The sequence below is a fragment of the Canis lupus genome, chromosome X (assembly GCF_048164855.1).
Source record: "Canis lupus baileyi chromosome X, mCanLup2.hap1, whole genome shotgun sequence".
Taxonomy (NCBI): Eukaryota; Metazoa; Chordata; class Mammalia; order Carnivora; family Canidae; genus Canis; species Canis lupus.
Window position 1 is genome coordinate 100,511,949 of NC_132876.1, and position 20,106 is coordinate 100,532,054.

Below are 20,106 nucleotides of genomic sequence, written 5' to 3' on the forward strand. Positions count from 1 at the left end.
AATTTTCTGAAACTGTAAACTCATTATTTCAAGTACTTTCAACAGCTAACATTTCTGTAATTCCCTAAGCATATTTTCTTTAACCTTTCAAATGCATTTCAGCACAGGATGATTTAAAAGCAAGGAGGAATAAATTTTACCTTATAGGAATCCACTCAGCATTTGGTTAAGTACTTCTTTCATTGCATAGATTGGAAAAAATCAATATGCAGCACAAAAAGTCAACTTAAAATGGTAGTTTCATTACTTGCAAATGAAATATTGGAGACTATGATTACCTGTAACAGTTAATTCAGTAGTTCTTCTCACAACAAAGCCTCCATATTTTAATTCACAGGTGTAATTTCCAATATCATCTTCTCTGACTTCTCTTATAAGCAGTGTATCTCTTTTGAATACGATACTTGGCCTCCATGTTTTTGTCCTACATTCCTGCATGAGAAACACAGAATGTCTGTAGTAAGTACAATAATTGAAAAGCAGAGAAAAGTATTTTAAATAATGAAACCAAAAGCTTCTAAAGTTGTATTTTAAAGCGCTAAAGAGTTTAGGATTAATTCTAAAAATTTTCATACCTTCTCACATCTCCTGGAAGTCAGCTACCTCAATGTGAAGAGTATTTTTTTTTTTTAGCAAGAGTAACCTTTTTTTTTTTTTTTTTTTTTTTTTGGAGTGAGATAGCATACACACACGCACGTGCCTGTAGGTGCATGTGCAGGGGAGGGGCAGAGGGAGAGGGAGAGAAAGAGTCCTAAGCCCCACATGGGGCTCCACAGGGGACTTGATCTCATGACTCTTATGACTTTGAGACCATGTCCCGAGCCAAAATCAAGAGTCAGATGCTTAAATGACTGAGTCACCCAGCTGCCCCTAGCAAGAGCCATTTTATTAACTTCTAAGATTAGTGTCTCTAAATCAGATATATATTGATTTAAAAGATATAAGGGATACTTGTTAAGATTACTCCTAACAAAAAAAAAAAACAGATTACTCCTAACATCATTTTTAGAAGCAAATACTACACATTTGATGACTGTGAAATTAACCATCTTGATACTGATAGCATAAAATATAAGATATATTATTTTAGCATAAAGTAGAAAATTCTGTAGAAGAAAATGCTATTTTAATATTTTAAGTCTTTTAATACTACATTTAGAAATAATTCTATCTCTTCATAGCACGTATGTTCCACAATTTGTGAAAGAAATGGCCAACATTTATATACAAGGTCTTTACAGTACCATAAATATCTATTTTCATTGTTGATGGGTCTACCAAATTATGGTCTCTAAATTAAGCTTTGGATTATAATGATGTTGGCTCAGGAGCTTTCTCTTTTTGGCAGAACAGAAGTCTATTTCCTCTTGCCAGATTTGAAATCAATGCCATGAAGATAAAATAGCTTTAAGCCCTTCGACATTGCTCAGAGATAGTATTATTTCTAAAAATATTTATTGCTAAATAAAATTTTTGCAGACTATTATTTTGATTATGTGGTTCAATACCTTCAAGTAAGGGGGAGACAATTATCCAGTTATTTCGGACAAAAATATGCATCTTATATCCTCATATTAGTTGCATAAACTGTCATAATAAAAGTTATATACTGAATACATGGGCTACATATTGTCATGACTATGGAAAAATAATCTGGAAGACTTTCAAGTTCCATATATACCACATTTCCTCCAATCATTCCACTAGTGACAGTCTTTATAGCTTAAGGTCACAGTGATTGGGGTGATGGTGGAAACATGAATAAAGGGGCAATGTAAGGTCAGCCATTTTAAATATTGAGTGTGTGTCTGAGTGTGCATGTATAGAAGATGAAGGTGAAGGTACACACATGACTACCAGAAAAAAAAAAAAAAAAAAACTTCTGTTCTTAGGGATCTTGGGTCAAACTCCCCTAATACCTCTCCCTTTTGAGACAATCATCAGGGCTTGTGGAAAGCAGGCAAACCAGCAAGAATCAGGGTGAGAAATCCTCACATAATTTGAAAAAGGGAAAAATAAACCTCATCTGCGCAGAAACAGAGATCAGTGGTGCTAATATTTGAGGGCTGTTTGACAGTGTTTAGGATAGAAATTCAACAGAAAAGTAGAAAAAATTTCAACAGTTCCCTTGCTGTTCTAAATCGTCCACTGATTGTTATCAAGAATCAAAATTAAGTATTACTCAGATACATACTAATATTGGTGGATATAGTTACTAAGAGGTCATGCTTCCTACATTCCTATTTCCAGGGAGTTGAACAAAGCAAATTTTATACTAGTACTCTTTAAATCAAGGATATTATGTTCCAGACAGATGTTCATAGTACTTGTATTTTCTTGAATACACTCAAAAACGGAAATTCTTTTGATGGTATAAATAAGCTGAAGGGTACATTCTCATCTTAAAATTCAGAGAAAGTCAATTATGTGATAGGAAGGACAGGGGTTGGATAATTCTCCTTAAATCTAAAATTTCTTTTGGCTTTTGAAAAAAGTTTACCTAGCGCTATTTTTATAATGTTATGAATTTTCATCAGATTTTTAAAAATATATATGCTTTATGTGAATAGGATTAGAATCTACACAAAGATACTTCCATTAAACAGAACTTTTCATAAAGCTAGTGTATCATTTTTTTCATGGAAGTAAATCAATCTTTTCCTTGTTTGGAAACATTAGGAACGTTTTTATCAAGAGCTCTGAAATGGATGCTTAATGTATTTTAGTTCCTGAAATTATCAACACAGATTATAATAGACTTGAAGGAATTATATAAACTAGATACAAACGTAAACACAACAGCTTACTGTAATGGATCGCCAATACAAATATTGACTAGCATTTATAAAAGCTATTGGTTTGAAAACTTTTAATGACCAGCACAACTTGCTGTATTTTAGGAGGGCAGAGCCAAACTTCATCATATTCATATAACTTTTTTATCCAACTTGTCCAAGAATAAGATACAGATTAGTCTATTTATAAGGAACATAATCATTCACAGTACATACCTTATACCATAGGATTTCAGGTTCTCTGGTTGGTAGTAAAAAATCTTCTATGTCACGGCATGAAATTTCCTTGCTTTTGCTAAGTTCAGCTTTGTCAAAGTATTTCATCTTGGAATTGTAGCAGAGTCCAGTATCATTTTCACCCACGGTCAGTGAGATGGATACTTTCATACAGTATGTAGAGTTTCTGTAATGAAGCAGAATAAATACATGGTCTGGTGTGAACAAAAAGTAAGTGCTGCCACGCAAGATGTTTACTTCGCTAAAGGGGACAGACAGAGAGACAGAGGCAGAGACAGAGAGAGAAGGAGGAGGAGGAAGAGAGAGAGAAAGAAAAGGAAAAACTCCACTAATTAATGATATGGTATCATGGCTTACTCCACAGGGTTCTTCTTGTCACTCAGCTAAACACTGCTTGGTTCTGTGAAACCATTTGTATATTTTTCATTTGCTAGAAAAAAGTTTTGTATTATATACAATTCTTGTTTGAAAAAAATGTTCAATAAGGATTTCTGTATCTAGAAATGTAAAAAAAAAATAAAGGTAGATTTAGGTCAGAAAGGAAGTCAACCTTGGGTTTATGGTAAACTTGGCAAACCCAACAGAGAAGTAGAAAAATGTAACTGATCTATTAAGCATAATGGAAGGAGAAGAATAAAGCTGCTCATTTCATACAGTACTGGTTGTCTTGATAAGTGGAGAGCTTATTGATGAGTCTGGGAAGAAAATATCCTCGGATAAAAATACAGCAAGCTTATTATCTTTACAAACCCAGATCCATTTGGGTTGGGACCTGGAGTCCAGGTTGTCAGACAAGAGAATTATTCTAATGTATTATGTAAGGACAACTCCACCCTGGTAAATTCTATGGAATCAGTTCATTATATCAGTATCTCATTTTACAACCTGTTGGTTCCTAAATCAGGTTTATAACTTGAAATACAAGAGAACAGAAATCAAGTTCAGAGATCTCTGAAAGAGTAGACCAAAGGAAGTTTTGTTTTTGTTTTTTATTTTTTGTTTTGTAAACTGCACTCTCTCTGCTGTTTATGTCTCTGGACATGCACTGAGCACTGCTATGGGTCAATCATGCTGATATAGGCAGTGAGAATAAAGAGAAGCATAAAACATTAAATTCAAGATTTTGTACAGAATGTCTTACTTGGTAAGTGCCCAATGGCTCACTTGTATACTTGGGTATCAAAGTCCTGTCTTTGAGTTTTACTGCTTACTATTTCTGTAACTTTGAGCAACCCATTTAACACCTTGGAACTTTAGGTGGAGGGTGTTTGAGTATTAAATGGGATAATGAATTAAAATCTGTTTGGCCTGTTACTGGTACTCAGTAATGTTGGCACTTCTCACTCCACATTGGTGTACACAGATCATAGCCCCCAAGTCTTCCTCCTTATTCAGCCAAGATGCTTGACATTTAAGCAACTCTTTGATTTAAATTCTTGCTTTATTTTAAAAATGCCTATATGACATGATGAGAATAGCCAGAAAATAGGTAGGTTGGTTATGGCATAATAAAACATATAGTTGGTCTTGGCTGCCACAGATTTCCTGAAACTCAGAACTGCCTGAGTAATAGGAGTGTCTTTTGTTATTCAAAGTAAACCCCTTTTAATTATGCTGAGTGAAGTAAGTCAGTCGGAGAAGGACAAACATTATATGTTCTCATTCATTTGGGGAATATAAATAATAGTGAAAGGGAATATAAGGGAAGGGAGAAGAAATGTGTGGGAAATATCAGAAAGGGAGACAGAACGTAAAGACTGCTAACTCTGGGAAACGAACTAGGGGTGGTAGAAGGGGAGGAGGGCGGGGGGTGGGAGTGAATGGGTGACGGGCACTGGGGGTTATTCTGTATGTTAGTAAATTGAACACCAATAAAAAATAAATTTAAAAAATTGTCTTTGAATTTATGTTAAGGAGATGCTTTGGGGTGAAGTCCCTGGCAAGCCTCGGTGGGGATGGGGCTGGTTATCAGAAAGACCAAGTGTGCAGAAGGTTGGAATTTTTTTTTTTTGAAGGTTGGAATTTTTAACCCTCTCCACTGACCTTCAGGCAAGAGGGCAGGAATTTCAGGCTATGCTCTATAAAAACTCTAGAACAAAAAAGATTTGATGAGTTTGGGTTGATGAATATATGGAGATGCTGGGAGGGTGGCATGCCTGGAGACGACATGGAAGTTCTGTGCCTCTTCCTCCACACTTTTCCCCACACATCTCTTCCATCTGACCATTCATTTCTATCCTCTGAAATACCCAACAATAGTAAGTAAACTGTTTTCCTGGGTTTTGTGAGCCATTCTAGCAAATGATTGAATCCAAGGAGGGGTTGTGAGAACCTCTGTTTTACAGTCAGTCTGTCAGAAGCACAGGTGACAATCTGGACTTGCAATTGATATCTGAATTGTGAGACAGGGGCAGTCTTGTGGGATTGAGTCTTACCCTGTGGGGTGTGATATTATCTCCAAGTAGATAGTATCAGAACAGATTTGAACTGTAGCACATCCAGCTGGTATTACAAAATTGCTTGGTGTGGTGGGAAAAAACCCTACATACTCCATTTCAGAAGTACTGAGAATGAGGAGAAAAGTAGAGTTTTCCTTTATAGTTATTTACTCAGCTTTATATTGGGTAACAAAGAAAACTACCACAAAATTATTAGGTAGACTTATTAAATGTGGCTGTCTTTACCTTTGTATAATAGCCTACAAGCAGGTCTAAAATGCTTTATAGGTTGGGAAGAGGGGCGCTCAGGTGGCTCAGCCTGTTAATCACCAACTTTTGATTTCAGCTCAGATCATGATTTCCAGGTTGTGAGATCAAGCCCTCCATTGGGCTCCACACTACGTGTTGAACTTGCTTATGATTCTCTCTTTACTTCTCCCTCTGCCCCTCCCTTTCCTTTCTCTCTCTCCCTTTAAAAATAAAATAAATAAAATAAAACAAAATAAAATAAACTTCATAGGTGAAACCCTTAACCTTTAACTAAAGTCAATCAATAAAAAGTTCCTGAAAGAATGTGTTCAGAGATTTTGTTTGAATGATAAAATAAATTCCCTGCTCTTGGCTCCTCACAATCCAGGAGAAATGATACACAAGTAAATAGGTGAATGTCAATGTGAGAAGCACTACAAAGAACTACTGTGTGCTACCACAGGAGTGTCAAAGAGAGAAACAAGACTTCAAAAGTTGCGATACCTGGTTGTCTTACAAAATGAGTAAGAATATGGCAATTTTAACAAAGGCTTTTTCAGGGAATAGTATGCACAGTCTTGAAGACATGATGTGTTGGAAGAATAGCGAATACCTTAGTGTGGCTGGATTATGAAGTAGTTATGAAGGGACAGTGGGGATTGAGACTGGATCGTTGTGCAGAAGCCTGAAGGAGAGGCAGGTAAACCACAGCAGAATGTGGACTTTATGCTAGGAATTGAAGACATTTGGATTTTGGAAAGATTTTTTTGATCACAGTGAGAAAAATAGGTTGGAGAGAACCAAGGACTAAGTGCAGTGAGATAATCAGAAAACAACATCATTCATTCAGGAGAAAAATGGCAGCTCCAAAGGCAATGGCCATTGAGACAGAAAGGAGGAACCATGTTCAAATTATATTTAAGATATAGAATTGATATGAGAGTGAAGGAGTAAAGGAAAGTGAGGTATCCAAGATGATGAAGAACTTTTGTCAGATGAGTATATGAAAACTAGAGTCAATCTCTCAGCATGGAAAATATGGAAAAAGAAACAGCTTTGAGAGAAAAGAAAGTGTGCTAAATTTTAGCTTGAGCTTCACACCCAAGTAGAAAAAAATAGCCTCTTTGGTTTTGCCAGAAATATTGCTCATGCATTATTTATTAATTTTACTCCAGCACAGACTAGAGCATGCTCTTCATGGGCTTATTTTCAGATAATATTATCAGAAAAAAATAATTACCTAAGTTAAGAAATTAACTATCCTAGGACACTTTCCAATGTATAGTAAGAAAATATGCATATTTTAGAATAATTCTGATAATTGTACACATTAGAATTCTTAAAGAACATACTTTCCTAAGAAGTAAATCAGTAAATTCTACATGGGAACTCCACATTAATCTTTTAAACTCCCGAGTCTTGGGTTTTCCTTCTCCTCAAACTACTGATTGCTGTTGTTTGTTTGTTTTCCCATACCTTCTTTATCAAATGCCCAACATATTTTATACAGTCAGGGTTGAGAGCAAGATCTCCAAAACCCAACTGTAAGAGGTTCATATTCCAGCTTGATCACTCATTACTTTTGAAAATTAGGGAAAGTCACCTGACTCCTTAGGCTTCCATCTACTCGTGTATATAAGAAGAAAATAATACTCAAGACCTCAAAGGTTGGTCTGGGAGTCAAACATGCAAAAACACAAAAAGAGCTTTGGGCAGTGACCATCTTCCAGGAGCACTCAGGAAGTGTTAGATCTCATCATTAGTAATGCATCCCTCTTCACTATTTTCTTTAGATTTCCATTTTCCAGTCTAGCCACCCTGAGTGTTTAAAAGGCAGGTGAGATAGACAACATGACCATGAGGATGCCTTCAGTTCTTTGGTGTTTAATTAGTTTCAGGCAAAGAATCCAGATAAATCTTTCTGTTTTTCATCTGGAATATCTGAGTGGGCTGGAGAAGAGTGAGTACACTTGATGAAAAATACAAACTCCTCACCCCAGTTGTCCCCTTCTCCTATTTTATAAATGCAACTGACCCCTAATTTCCAGAAAGTGGCTCCAGATCAGCACACTTTGATGTTCTTACTTTCCCAACTTTTATTCCTCATCTCTGTGAGGTGACTGCTGATTTACAACTGTCTGGTAATGTCTGGAATTCCAGACTCCCCAGGATAGCACTATTTCCAAATTACTTTCAATGTTTTAATACTTGTTTACTGTTTCTGTTCATCAGGAGGTGATTTAAAAAGCTAAAAATAAAGCAGCATCCTATGAACACTATAGTCCTATTTATTGAGAAGAGATAACAGGAAGCAAGCAACTTGCGACACATTAATAAACATGTGATCCCCCTGAGGGGAATTACACACTCTCAAAGTAAAGAGCACCATCCGCCATCATCAAATTTGCAGCACAACTGCTATGGCACTGTGGCTCTGTGCCATCAGGGAAATACCATGCAATGGGGTAAATGGGGTAAGGCGAATGCTCCTATAGGATGTACGGTGAAAATCATCAGCACGTATTTACTCATATTCTATTGTTGAGAACAGATGGGCTGCAATCTAGGCAACAAGGCAACAATCCAGCATGACTGCTGGTTTTGATGTTAATAAAATGGCTAGAAAGACAGGATATACATATATGTAGAGAAAACAGTTTTTTTTTTAAACAGTTGTTCTTAACTGAGACTCAACACTGAAGTGTCCTCTCCAGGGAAGAAATGATATTATTGTGGATTTTAAAAAGACCTAGTTCAACTACACTTCAATAATAAATAAAAATACAATACAATCAATATTTAATGAATTTTTTTAAAAAACTACTTTTCTCTGGCAGAGGTGACCTGTAGTATACACCAAGGACACAAAATGTATTTTACAAATCAAAGTCACATAGATTTCCTTCTTTTCACCTGCTGAGGTCATAACAAAGCAACCCAATGCCTAAAGAAGTCAATGACTTACCCAAGTTCTACTACCTATTTAGTGGCAAAAATGGGGTTACAACTCATATTGACTCACTTCTAATTCTATACGCTACTAGAGATCATTAGTGCTGGGTCAGCACACAAAAACTATATATACATATATATTTAACACCGTTTAAAACAAAAGAAAGTTACTCACTCTTAGCCCCCGGTTTTCTCTTCTTTTATACCGCCAAATAGATGTCTTTGGGAGAAAGGGAAAATGTGATCTAACCTGGATTTCTTTGAAAATTCAGGTCCTTAAGCTCCCCTATGTTTAGTAAGGACTAAAAGGGAGCAAATCACAGGTCCTGTAGCTTTTCTCCAGCTCTTTCTACTATATACTTTTTACAAACTTACATTTTTTAAAGATTTTATTTACTTATTCATGAGAGACACACAGAGAGAGGCAGAAACATAGGCAGAGGAAGAAGCAGGCTCCTTGTGGGAAGTCTGATGTGAGACTCATTCTCAGGCTACCAGGATCATGACCTGAGCCAAAGGCAGATGTTCAACCACTGAGCCACCCAGGTGCCCCACAAACTTACATCCTTGTAAATGAGGTAGCTACTGAAAGGACTGCCCAGAGTCCTGCCTTACAAAAGAGGAAAAAATGTAACCTGAAACCAATATAAAGATTGAAAACTAACAAATATAATATGAACATAATTAAGAAGCAAATATATGACAAATATAAAATGAAAATAACTTCTGTAAGTACAGACTCTGGAAGTCAGTACAGGGCGTTCAAGTTCTCCACAGGTTTCTTTGCAGTCTGCTACCTTGAAATAGACCAAGATTCTGAATTGGCACTCATGGGAGCTATCACAGATTTACATTCATCTTTTAAAGGATGACAACATTGCACAACTACAGATCGAGGTGTGGAAATGTGGGTGGTCCAGACAGGAGGTAAGAAAGAAAATGAGGTGTGAGGGGCACCTGGGTGGCTCAGTGGTTGAGTGTCTGCCTTTGGCTCAGGTTGTGATCCCAGGGTTCTGGGACTGAGTCTGCATCAGGATCCCCGTGAGGAGCCTGCTTCTCCCTCTGCCTATGTCTCTGCCTCTCTCTGTGTGTCTCTAATAAATAAATAAATTTTTTAAAATCTTAAAAAAATAAAATGAGGTGTGAGAAGGGAAATTTTGTATATTACCTGTTTAGCTGATAAAGTATAATAAAGACCACATAAAAAAAAAAGACCACATGACACCACACTGAGGGTAGCACAGTTACAATTATTCTGTAATTATACCTCCTCTGCATGATAATATTTGATGCTGAATGTCCCTCTCCTACTCTAACAGAATTACCAGTAGCATGATTGTTAAATAGATCCTCTAACAGCATCACTAAACACTTGACCCATCTGTTAATTCTCAGGTCCCTAGGAAAAATAATAACATTGCCATAGTATTTGGAGATCTTTTCCCACATTATGAACTGCTGAGAAAGACAGATAGGAATTTGATCAATGTTTTTAAAGGATTAAGTTGTTCTCTCTTCTCTGTTATATAGGGTCTACTCTAACATTTACTGGTCATTTTTTTAAGCCATAATCTTTTGTACATAAATGTTTTGTAAAAATAAAAGTACACAGTATTTTTAAAGTGTCTCAAATACTTGGGCATGGAAGGACAGCAGATCTGAACAGAACTGAACCATCTGGAAGGTGGTTCCTTTACCACAAATTTTCTCATAGTGTCCAATCATTAGTGGTGAAAATAAAATGTTAGGAATAAAAAACATGTAAGGGTTAGATTACGGAGGGAACATCTTACAGTTTGTTAAACCTTAAATATGCTTTGCTAGTTTATTTCTAATCTGAAAGCCTTTCAATTTTTTCTAGATTTTAATTTTTTCTATCTGTGTTTATGGTGATGCCTGAAGCTATGCGTGTGGCCCCTCTGTTATATCTTATCTTTCTTATACATATTATGCTTACAGCTACTGGCACTAAATGTAAAATTTATTTGGATTAGGTTTTCTTTTGAGAAGAGCTCTGGAGGACTTATTGATTTAACTTTGCTTGAAATCAGCCCTTGTAAAAAGATTACAGAAAGACCACTGAGCAAGTGATAACACTAAAAATGCCAGTTTATTGCCTTCTCATTTGAAATTCTGGTTTCCAAAAATTTAACTGGTAACCTGAACTTCATTCACAGTCTTCTGCTAGCTATAAATTCAAAATAATTATTTTTGTCTTTTTGGTGGCAAGTAATTAGTATAATTTTGCCATCTCTGTTTTTCATGCTAAGCTTCCTGAAATATTAGAGTTGAGAAGGCCTCGGTGAATGGAATCCTCATCCAGTATTTCTCTGAGTTATTCCTGGGCATGAGGACTTTTGAACTTCACAACTAGATCACAGAGTCTCCTTCCTGACCTCTTCTTGAGGGAGGAGAAAAGAAGGGGACAGAAAAACAAAAATAAAAACATGCCCCTGAAGGAAACTGAGGCCTAAGACATGGGTTCAAGGTCACCTAAATTACAAATAAGTTCTTCAGGAAAGCCTATCCATCTTATCCCTTTATTTTCCTAGAAACAATCTCAATTTGCAATCCTGTATTTCCATTTATTTTGCTGTCCCCTCTGTTAATATATATTCTTCTCACAGTATATAAGAGAGCTGCATGCTGTTTGGATTCTTAGAGATCTATTTTTTAACAGGTAAAATACAACATAAAATTAACTATTAATATTTGAAAGTGTACAATTAAGTATCATTTAGTACATTAATGATGCTGTGCAACCTCTTTCTAGTTCTATGGCATTTTTATCATCCCCAAAAGAAACCCATAACTATTAGCAAGTGCTCCCTATTTCCTCATTCCCACAGTCCCTAACAACCATCAATCTGCTGTCTTCATGGATTTGCTTATTAGGAATATTTCATATAAAATGAATCACATAATGTGTGGTTTTTTGTGTATGGCTTCTTTTACTTAGCATGATGTGTTCAAGATTCACCCATATTGGAGTATTCATCTGTACTTCATTCCTTTTCGTGGCTAATAGCCCACTGTGTAGATACACAAATATAGTTCATTTGAACATGAGCAGATGGACATTTGAATTTGTTTCCACATTTTAGCTACTGAAAATAATGCTGCTATGAAAGTCCATGTCCAAGTATTTGTTTGAGTTCCTTCTTTTGATACTTTTGGGAATATACCTAGGAATGGAAATGTTGGGTCATATGGATATTCTATGTTTAATTTTATGACATATCAAGCACTTCTATTTTTAATCTTTTAAGCTCTTTCTACCCTTTTGAATACCAGTTTCTGCTGGCGCAAGGAGACTAAGGCATTATAAAAATGTGTTCACTGACTATTGTGGCTCAAGACTTAAAAGGCCTAATGATTTTTTAAAATTAGGTGCCTAGTACAGTGCCAGGCATAGAGTAGGCACTCTCAGTAAATGTTTGTGAAATGAATGAAAAAAAATTAACTATTCATTAAGTTCTATATAGTTCTGATTACATTCCTTCTTTGCTCGATCCCTTCAAACAGCTCTCATCTATACCAAATAAACTAGTTTCTATCCGCTCTTGTTTTATGCTTCTTTGAAACAGCACATACTTCTTGATAGTGGATGTGGCAAGAAAATGTGTCTTCCAGGTCCATCAAAAAAATAAAACAGAGCTGTAAAGATTTCCTGGCACTGAAGAGCTATCTGCAATCACCTGATTATCTCATTCTTTCACCGTGTTTGTAACAGACTTTCTTCTAACTGTAGTTGACCTTCTTGATTTGAAAGATAAAAAAAAGGGAGAATACATGTGTGAGCCACATTTGGGTCCACTGTAAATCATTTTCTTTTTCCTCTCCAAGCATTACCCAGGCAGTTTTTTTCTACAGTGAGTATAATAGCGTTTACACTATTAAATCTTGCTCCTAGGCTATTGTAGAGAAGCAGTGACCCAGGATCCAGATGTTCAGCTAATCTTAAACCCTACCTCCTTATTTTACAATGAAAATTCCAGAGAAAGTTGTAACAGAGTAAAACAAAATCGATGTTAATCTTTAAGGAAGACAGAGAAGTACCAGAATTAGGGGAAATTAGACTCATTCACAAATACATTTTTCAGAGTTAGATTAATAACATATAAACATAAAAACATACTTTATTTTCCCCTACTGTATAGAAACCAAATATGGACAGTGTCAGGTAACAGCCTTCATAATCACTGGGTTTTTCTTTTCTGCTAATATTTCTTTATTTTTTTCTGCTAATATTTCTTTAAATATGTCCCTAAATGTCATAACAGCATATGCCTTATTCAGTTTTGCTTTGCAGAATGATATTTCTTGGTAAGACTTGCTTTGCTTTCCTTAACTTCAGAAGAAAAATACAATAAATAAAATTAACTGAGAAGATGGTAGATAATCTTAATTATTAAGGACATTTATATCATATTTCAAATTACACGTATAAGGCAGAAAGTGAATAAATTCCATAAAATTGATAAGGTGCATATTTCCAGACTCTAGAGACTGGTACCATTTTAAATATATAATGCTTACCAAAATTCATGATCCTGAGTTTTTTTTCTGAGTTTCATATGAAGAGTGACCTCTTTGAATTTAGCATATATAGAAACTAGCCTAATTTCTGCAGACACAAAGGAGACAAAACAGCATACCTGTATACACGAAAACTTCCTCACCCAAGAAAGTTTTGGAGGAAAAGTAAATGGAAGCCAGAAATGCTCCCCAAAAAAGACATTGCAGCTACCACCCTTGACTCAACATGTTCATACCACCAGCCTGGTGCTCAAATGTGAAGGTAACACATTAGCTCTTGCTTGCCTTTTCCACAACGCTCTAATTTCACTTTTGAACTCTTTCACTGACTTTTCTCCCATACTGGTTTGAGACAGTTTCTTTCTGTATAAATTCAATATATTTTCTCTTATCCTTCCCTAAGCAAAGGCATGCCATTTGATAAAAACAAAATAAAACCATTAAGTCCAGCAGAGAACACACAACCTAACATAGGCATGGATGTATAACATCACTTATTAAATGAGCCAATTATCACTTACTGAACATTTAAAATTCATTAATTCAGTCAATACATATTTTTTGAGCAAAGACTAAGTCTGGCCCAGCTGGGGATAAAGCAGTGAACAAGCAGAGTACTTGATTTTATGTAGCTTATATTTTACTGAGAGGAAATGGTGGAGGGAGGAATATTGTACAAAAAGCTTTATACAATACCACTTCACAGATACTGGAATGGCTATTATAAAAAAAAATGGAAAACAACAAGTTTTGGCAAAGATGTGGAAAAAATGGAACCCTAGTGCCTCACTAGTAGGAATATAAAATGGTGCAGCTGCAATGGAAAACCAGCTTGGCAGTTCCTCAAAAAGTTAAATACAGAGTTACCATATGATCTAGCAGTTCCACTCCTAGGTATATACCTAAAAGAATTGAAAGTAAGGACTTAAAGAGATACTGGTGTATCAGTGTTCATATTAGCATTACTTGTTCATAGTAGCATTATTTATAATACCAAAACATAAAAAGAACTCAAAGTCCATCAAAATATGAATGGATAAACAGAATGTGGTATATAAATGCAACAGAATACAACTTGGCCTTTCAAAAGAATAACATTATGATACCTGATGCAACATGGATGAAACTTAAAAATGTTATGCTGAGTGAAGTAAGCCAGACACAAAAGGACAAACTTGTACAACTACACTTATATAGCTAGAATAGGCGAATCCAAAGAGACAAAGGTAAAAGAGAAGTTACCTAAACTGGGGGAAAGAAAGGAATGGGGAGTTTGTATTTAATTTGCACAGAATTTGGAATGACAAACAAAAAATCTGAAAATGAATAGTGGGGATGGTTACACCACATTGTCAATGTATTTAGTGCCACTAAAGCATATGATCACAAATGGTTAAAAGAGTATATTTTATGTTAGGCATATGTGATCACAATTTAAAAACAATGAATTATACACTTTAAATGCAGGAATTATACAGCATGTGAATTATATATCTCAGTAAAGGCACTATTTTTAAAAAGCTTTTACGTATTCTCTCATCTAATCTCCCTGGATCTGATCATATTTAACCCTCTTATTTTAAATATCATCTCCGTGTGTTGTCTCCTGTGTTTGCATCTCCAGCTCTGAACCCTCTTTGAACTCTACATTTGTGTATCCAGTTGCCTATTTAACAAATCTATCCGAAATCTAAAAAGCTACTTGAAACCTAAGGTGCCCCACAAGTAAATCTTTACTTTTTCCCTCAAAGCTACTCTCCCTAGCTTTCCATATGTCACCAATTGCCACTCCATTCCCCTAGCTGCTCACACAAAATACCTAGGACTTCTTTCGGACATCACAGGCTCACCCCAACAAGACTAGCATGAGATGAGTGAGAGGGCACCAAAAACTCAATAATTAAGAGACCACTATTTCAATACAGTGTTTCAAAAATCAAATCAATACAAAAAAAATCTATGAGAATAATAAAGGTTTATAATTCTTTACCACTCTGTTTTATATTTATCTTGTCAATGATTGCTAATTGATATTTTCATTTTTTTCTGTATATAGGTATATATTTTGTCCTCCATACAGTGTAAGCACCATGAGAATGGGAATTTTATCCATCTCATTCACCACTTTATTCCATAAGTATGTCAGCCATTTACCAGGCTCTAACACTGGCTGACTTCAAGGTTGAATTTTTCCAAGAGAGGATCTGTCATTTCAGGTCCTAGAGTTGGTTATTTCACTTCCTTCCTTTCTTTTTCCCTTCAAACAGAGGGGTGTCTGTGGCTTCCTGCTGTTGCTGACCCCTGGAATGCCTCATGTTATGCCATTTCAGCTCTTCTATCATATTTATAATGCATTTTGTGTTTTAAATTTCCCCTACTGAAATACTTGGAATGAATTTGCTTTAACTGACTAGATCGTGGTCAATACAGTAGTTTAGGAAACAAATAGCTCAGTGTTTTATCTACATTATACATAAATTCCAAAAAGTCTCCCATGAGGTAAATAAAGAGGTACACAAGTATAGAGTTATATTTCCAAATAGTACAAATAACACTGTATAAGCATGGCACATTTAATAAAGTAAGGCACTTTTGCATTTTTCTAGCTATGATCAAAGTCTTTTATTGATATTCTAAAACCAAAAAAAAAAGTATTTAAACAGTGAGTTGGTTTAATTTAAAGGCAGAATTATAGAGTGCCTGGGTGGCTCAGTCAGTTAAACATTTGACTCTAGGTTTTGGCTCAGGTCATGATCTCAGCATTGTGAGATCAGCCCCACACTGGGCTCCATACTCAGTGGGCAGTCTGCTTAAAGAATCCCTCTCCCTCGCCGTCTGCCCCTCCCCTGAATCTTGTGTGCTGTTTCTCTCTCTCTCAAATAAATAAATACAACTTAAAAAAAATAAAGGCAGAAGTAGACATTTTTGGGGAGAGACCATTTTATTCTGTGACATGCATATTTCACAGTTGGTGTCTTTTCAATCCTTTTTATGTAATTTTAGTATCAATTCCAGTAGATAGTAATTTTTAGATTTTTTTTGCCTAGAAAGAAGAGCCACTAATCTGAATCACTAAAAGAGCAAATGGTTTAAATGCCAGCAATCCAATAAATAAATAAATTAATTAATAAATTAAATAAATAAATAAATAAATAAAGCCAGCAATCCAATAACTTTCCTTGGTAAAAAGAGGCCACGTTTAGAAAATAAAGGTCTAATCATTTGTATTTCTTTATAAATACTAACATGCTTATAATGTGACAATAACACTACAAGTTTTGTCAGCAAAGAATGTAGGAATGAACTCCTTTACATGTCAACTGCCAGAATATAATGCCACAGAGCAATGTTAGAGATATGATTAAAAGTGTCAAAAACAAAACACAAGTGGATCTAACCTTTACCCAAATATGATAAAGAGGAAAGAGGAGGAAGAGACAGAACTGGGGAGTTGCACAGGCAGCACTCACTAGCAGGCTGTGTGATTATGAACAAATAACTAGTCTTCCTTGAACTTCACTTACCTGATCATAAAATTATAAGGATACTTAACTTCCTAGCCTGTGCAAGAAGCAAATAGCATCCTAATGCAAACAGACTTTGTAACGGACAAACGGTTACTCAACACAGATCACTGCTGTTACTATGATGCACAGGTATGGCTTAACCCTTTAGATGACTGTCAACCTGACTACAACTCTTGAATCTTCTCACTTATGCCCAATGCTGTTTCACATACTCTTTGTTATTCATAATATCTCCCCTGCCTAAATATGGAATTTATATCATGGTCACCACTTTTTAAAAGCTTTTCTCCTTTCCAGCAGCACCTCATAAAAGATGAATCCCATAGCCCTTTATATTTAATCTCCTTATCCTACTATGAATACAGTTCTCCTCCATTTCTGTTCTCCAGATCCAACTTTTCATTTTTATAAAAAAGTTCAGTATAAATAGAACACCCTTACTGGGAGTCAAGTCCCATACATTCGAAATTCAGTTAAACTTGTCTCATATTATTGCCAGAAAGAGCTGCAGTTGCCATGAGGCATAAAGTGGAAGGCATCCCTAGATGCAGCAGGGAGAAAATAAATAAATAAAACAGCATGAATGAGGGCTTGCCTGTTATTAGCTTTGCTCCATTCTTGGTTTTTGATGGAAGAATCACCAATGGGACTCTAGAACTGGAAGGTTAAATAATTGCAGATGTCAATAGCTATATACATGGAACAGACATTTTGAAATTCAGTATTTTCAGAAGTATGGGTCATATGAGAAACACTTATCCTGAGCCAGAGGTTAGATGGGATAATTACACAGGAATCTTTGCAACAGTCAGCTGTCAAACCTACTTTGCTGTCAATACTATAAGGTTATTTCTCATGTTCTTCTCATATGAAACAACTATTGCAAATAAATGAAAATGGCTTTGTTGTATACATGAATTCTAGTTATAATATCTGCTTCTTCCTTAAAAGTCCATTATGATAATGGCCAGACAAAGAAAACTCTTATGGAACGGAGGAGTTCAATCTCATTATATTCAGTCTTATCAGAATTCACGGACTTCCCAAGTTATTCTTCATACACACATGAACAATATCATAATGATTAACTGGGCATCTTTTACTTCAGTGCTTTTTGAAGCTACAATTTATGCAACAGCATTGTAATCATTCCCACTCTCAAAAACCTTTCTGTTCACTAGTCTATTAAGTACAATTGTAATTGACTACCTTGGTGGCTAATTTGAAAAAGCTATTACATTGCTTCTGGCTCCTGGTTTTCTTTACTAATATAGATTTATTTGTAATCCAAATTGTACAAAGTATTGCTGCCTAATTTGACTTTGTAGTCACCAATGTCTTTATTTACCATTTATTATGTCTACAATGTATAAAGCACATAACATGAATAAGTCATTAATTTGAATTGTGGCTTTGGGTATGCTGGTCTCTTATTTGTCAAATAAAAGTCTCCATGAAGGATTACATCCTTTCCTGAAATTCCAAACTAACATTATTTATAATATCATTATGCATGTTATATTTACACAATCCATTTATTGCATTATTGGGAGATTTACATAGAGGTAGTCTTTGTGTGCACATTTGTGTACTCTATGTCTACCTGTAACTTACTTCTTCTCCTTCACTAATACAAATCTTTCAGTAGTATCATAAACTATTCTCATTTTCTCAACACAGCCTCATCCCTTTCTCTACTGTGCTCCCAGTTTTCTTTTCATTATTTCTCAGGAAATGTGGTTATTAGTGTTATCAATAATCTCCTGGCTTTCAATCATTATCTGGCTCGAACACAATATAGTATTGAATACTATTTATGTCCAGTCATCTTGATATTTTATTTGAAGGCCTTTTCCTGGTCTTGCTTTTGTACCTCTATTCACTCTTTTATTTTCCGTCAAATGCCAGAATTTCCCTAGATTTTTGTCCTTGGTATTCATTTCCTCTTGAGTGCTCTTATGTTGCAAAATGATACTTAGAATAAAGTACTGCTGCCCCCACTGATGGATAACAGTTGTTATCCATCTACAGTATGAAGTAACAAAGGAAATGTTGCATTTTTTAAAAGAAACTGAAAAGTAAATTTTTAATGAATATATGCTAATAGTGAAAAATTCCCACCTAACAGCCCCATCCATCCTGAAGCCAAATCTGGGGGCATATCCTATTACCAGGTTCTCCATTATCCACAGGAATTGGTTCAAATAGCACCCTCAACAACAATTTTTAAGAGTTGTCTCTTTCCCCATACCATTAGCTAACAAGATAAACTATGAAGCATTTTCATTTTTGGAAATTTAATCAGTAAAATAGGTCTCTTATTTTAGTCTTAGCTTATAATTCTATTATTTGTGAGGTTGAATGTCTTTTCATATACTTAAGTGGTATTTGTATTCCTTCTTTTGTGAACTATCATTTTGACCTTTTTTTTTCCTTTTAGGCTAAGGATATTATTTTTATTAATTTGTAGACAGTTTTTGAAGTTAAATTCTGAGATGGGAAACACTGAAAAAAATTTGAGACCGGGTAGAATAGAGCATCAGTTATTGAGGTATCCAGAGAAAGGAGCATGGAAAAAGCACAGTGCCAGAGGTGGTCAACTCCCTTAGGCAGAGAGTGAGGTACCTTTGAGAGGAAATGTTTCCTTTGAATATTTAATGGTGAAGGGGGAAAAAGGGCTGACTACAAATAAAGGGCTCTCGTGAACCAAGATTGTGTCAAAGAATCAGAAGAAACCAGACTTGAAAAAAAATGTACTATTTGTTAAAAAAAACTACCACTACCACCAACAACAATAAAAATAATAAAATCCACATGCCATAATGACAGCAAAAGAAGGTGGTCTTGAAGTATGAAGTCAAGTAAGCCGTGGGATCACCTTACTCTACTCATCTCAAAGTGTCTTCTGCCGATTCAGGAAAAGAAATGAGAATCAGTTCAGCAAACAAAACCATTGGAAAGCACACGTACACACACACATATCTACAGACAAAGCAGAGGAAAATTTTAACTCAACACCTCAGGGATTTTATATTTAAATAAGTGATTGTAGAATTAGAAGAACACCATGATTCATAAAATTAAAAAAAAACAACTCCAAATAAAAAGGACAAATAACAGGAAGATGTGAAGCAGGAGCTAATCAAATTCAGGAGAGACAGGAAATGAATGAAGACTAAATTATAAAGTGCTTATGGTAGGCAGAATTTTTTAAATGTCCAGTGAAAGATGACCGACTCTAATGCTCAGCACACTTGAATATAATGACTTATCACTCCTTTAATTATGATATGTTATGAGGCACCATAACTTAAAATAAGGACGATGATCCCACATTCTCCAGATGGGCCCTTAAAAGCATAGAGCTTT

General features: G+C 35.4%; 1 protein-coding gene across 1 annotated transcript in view; it reads right to left on the reverse strand.

The window, feature by feature from the left end:
• IL1RAPL1 (interleukin 1 receptor accessory protein like 1) overlaps positions 1 to 20,106 on the reverse strand; it is a 1,256,301-nt gene that overhangs the window by 553,968 nt on the left and 682,227 nt on the right. Inside the window, exons 5-6 of the mRNA XM_072818101.1 lie at positions 3,012 to 3,198; positions 279 to 432 (exon numbers count right to left, since the gene is read on the reverse strand). Of these exons, the coding sequence (XP_072674202.1) occupies positions 279 to 432; positions 3,012 to 3,198 (341 nt within the window). The remainder of the gene's footprint in view (positions 1 to 278; positions 433 to 3,011; positions 3,199 to 20,106) is intronic.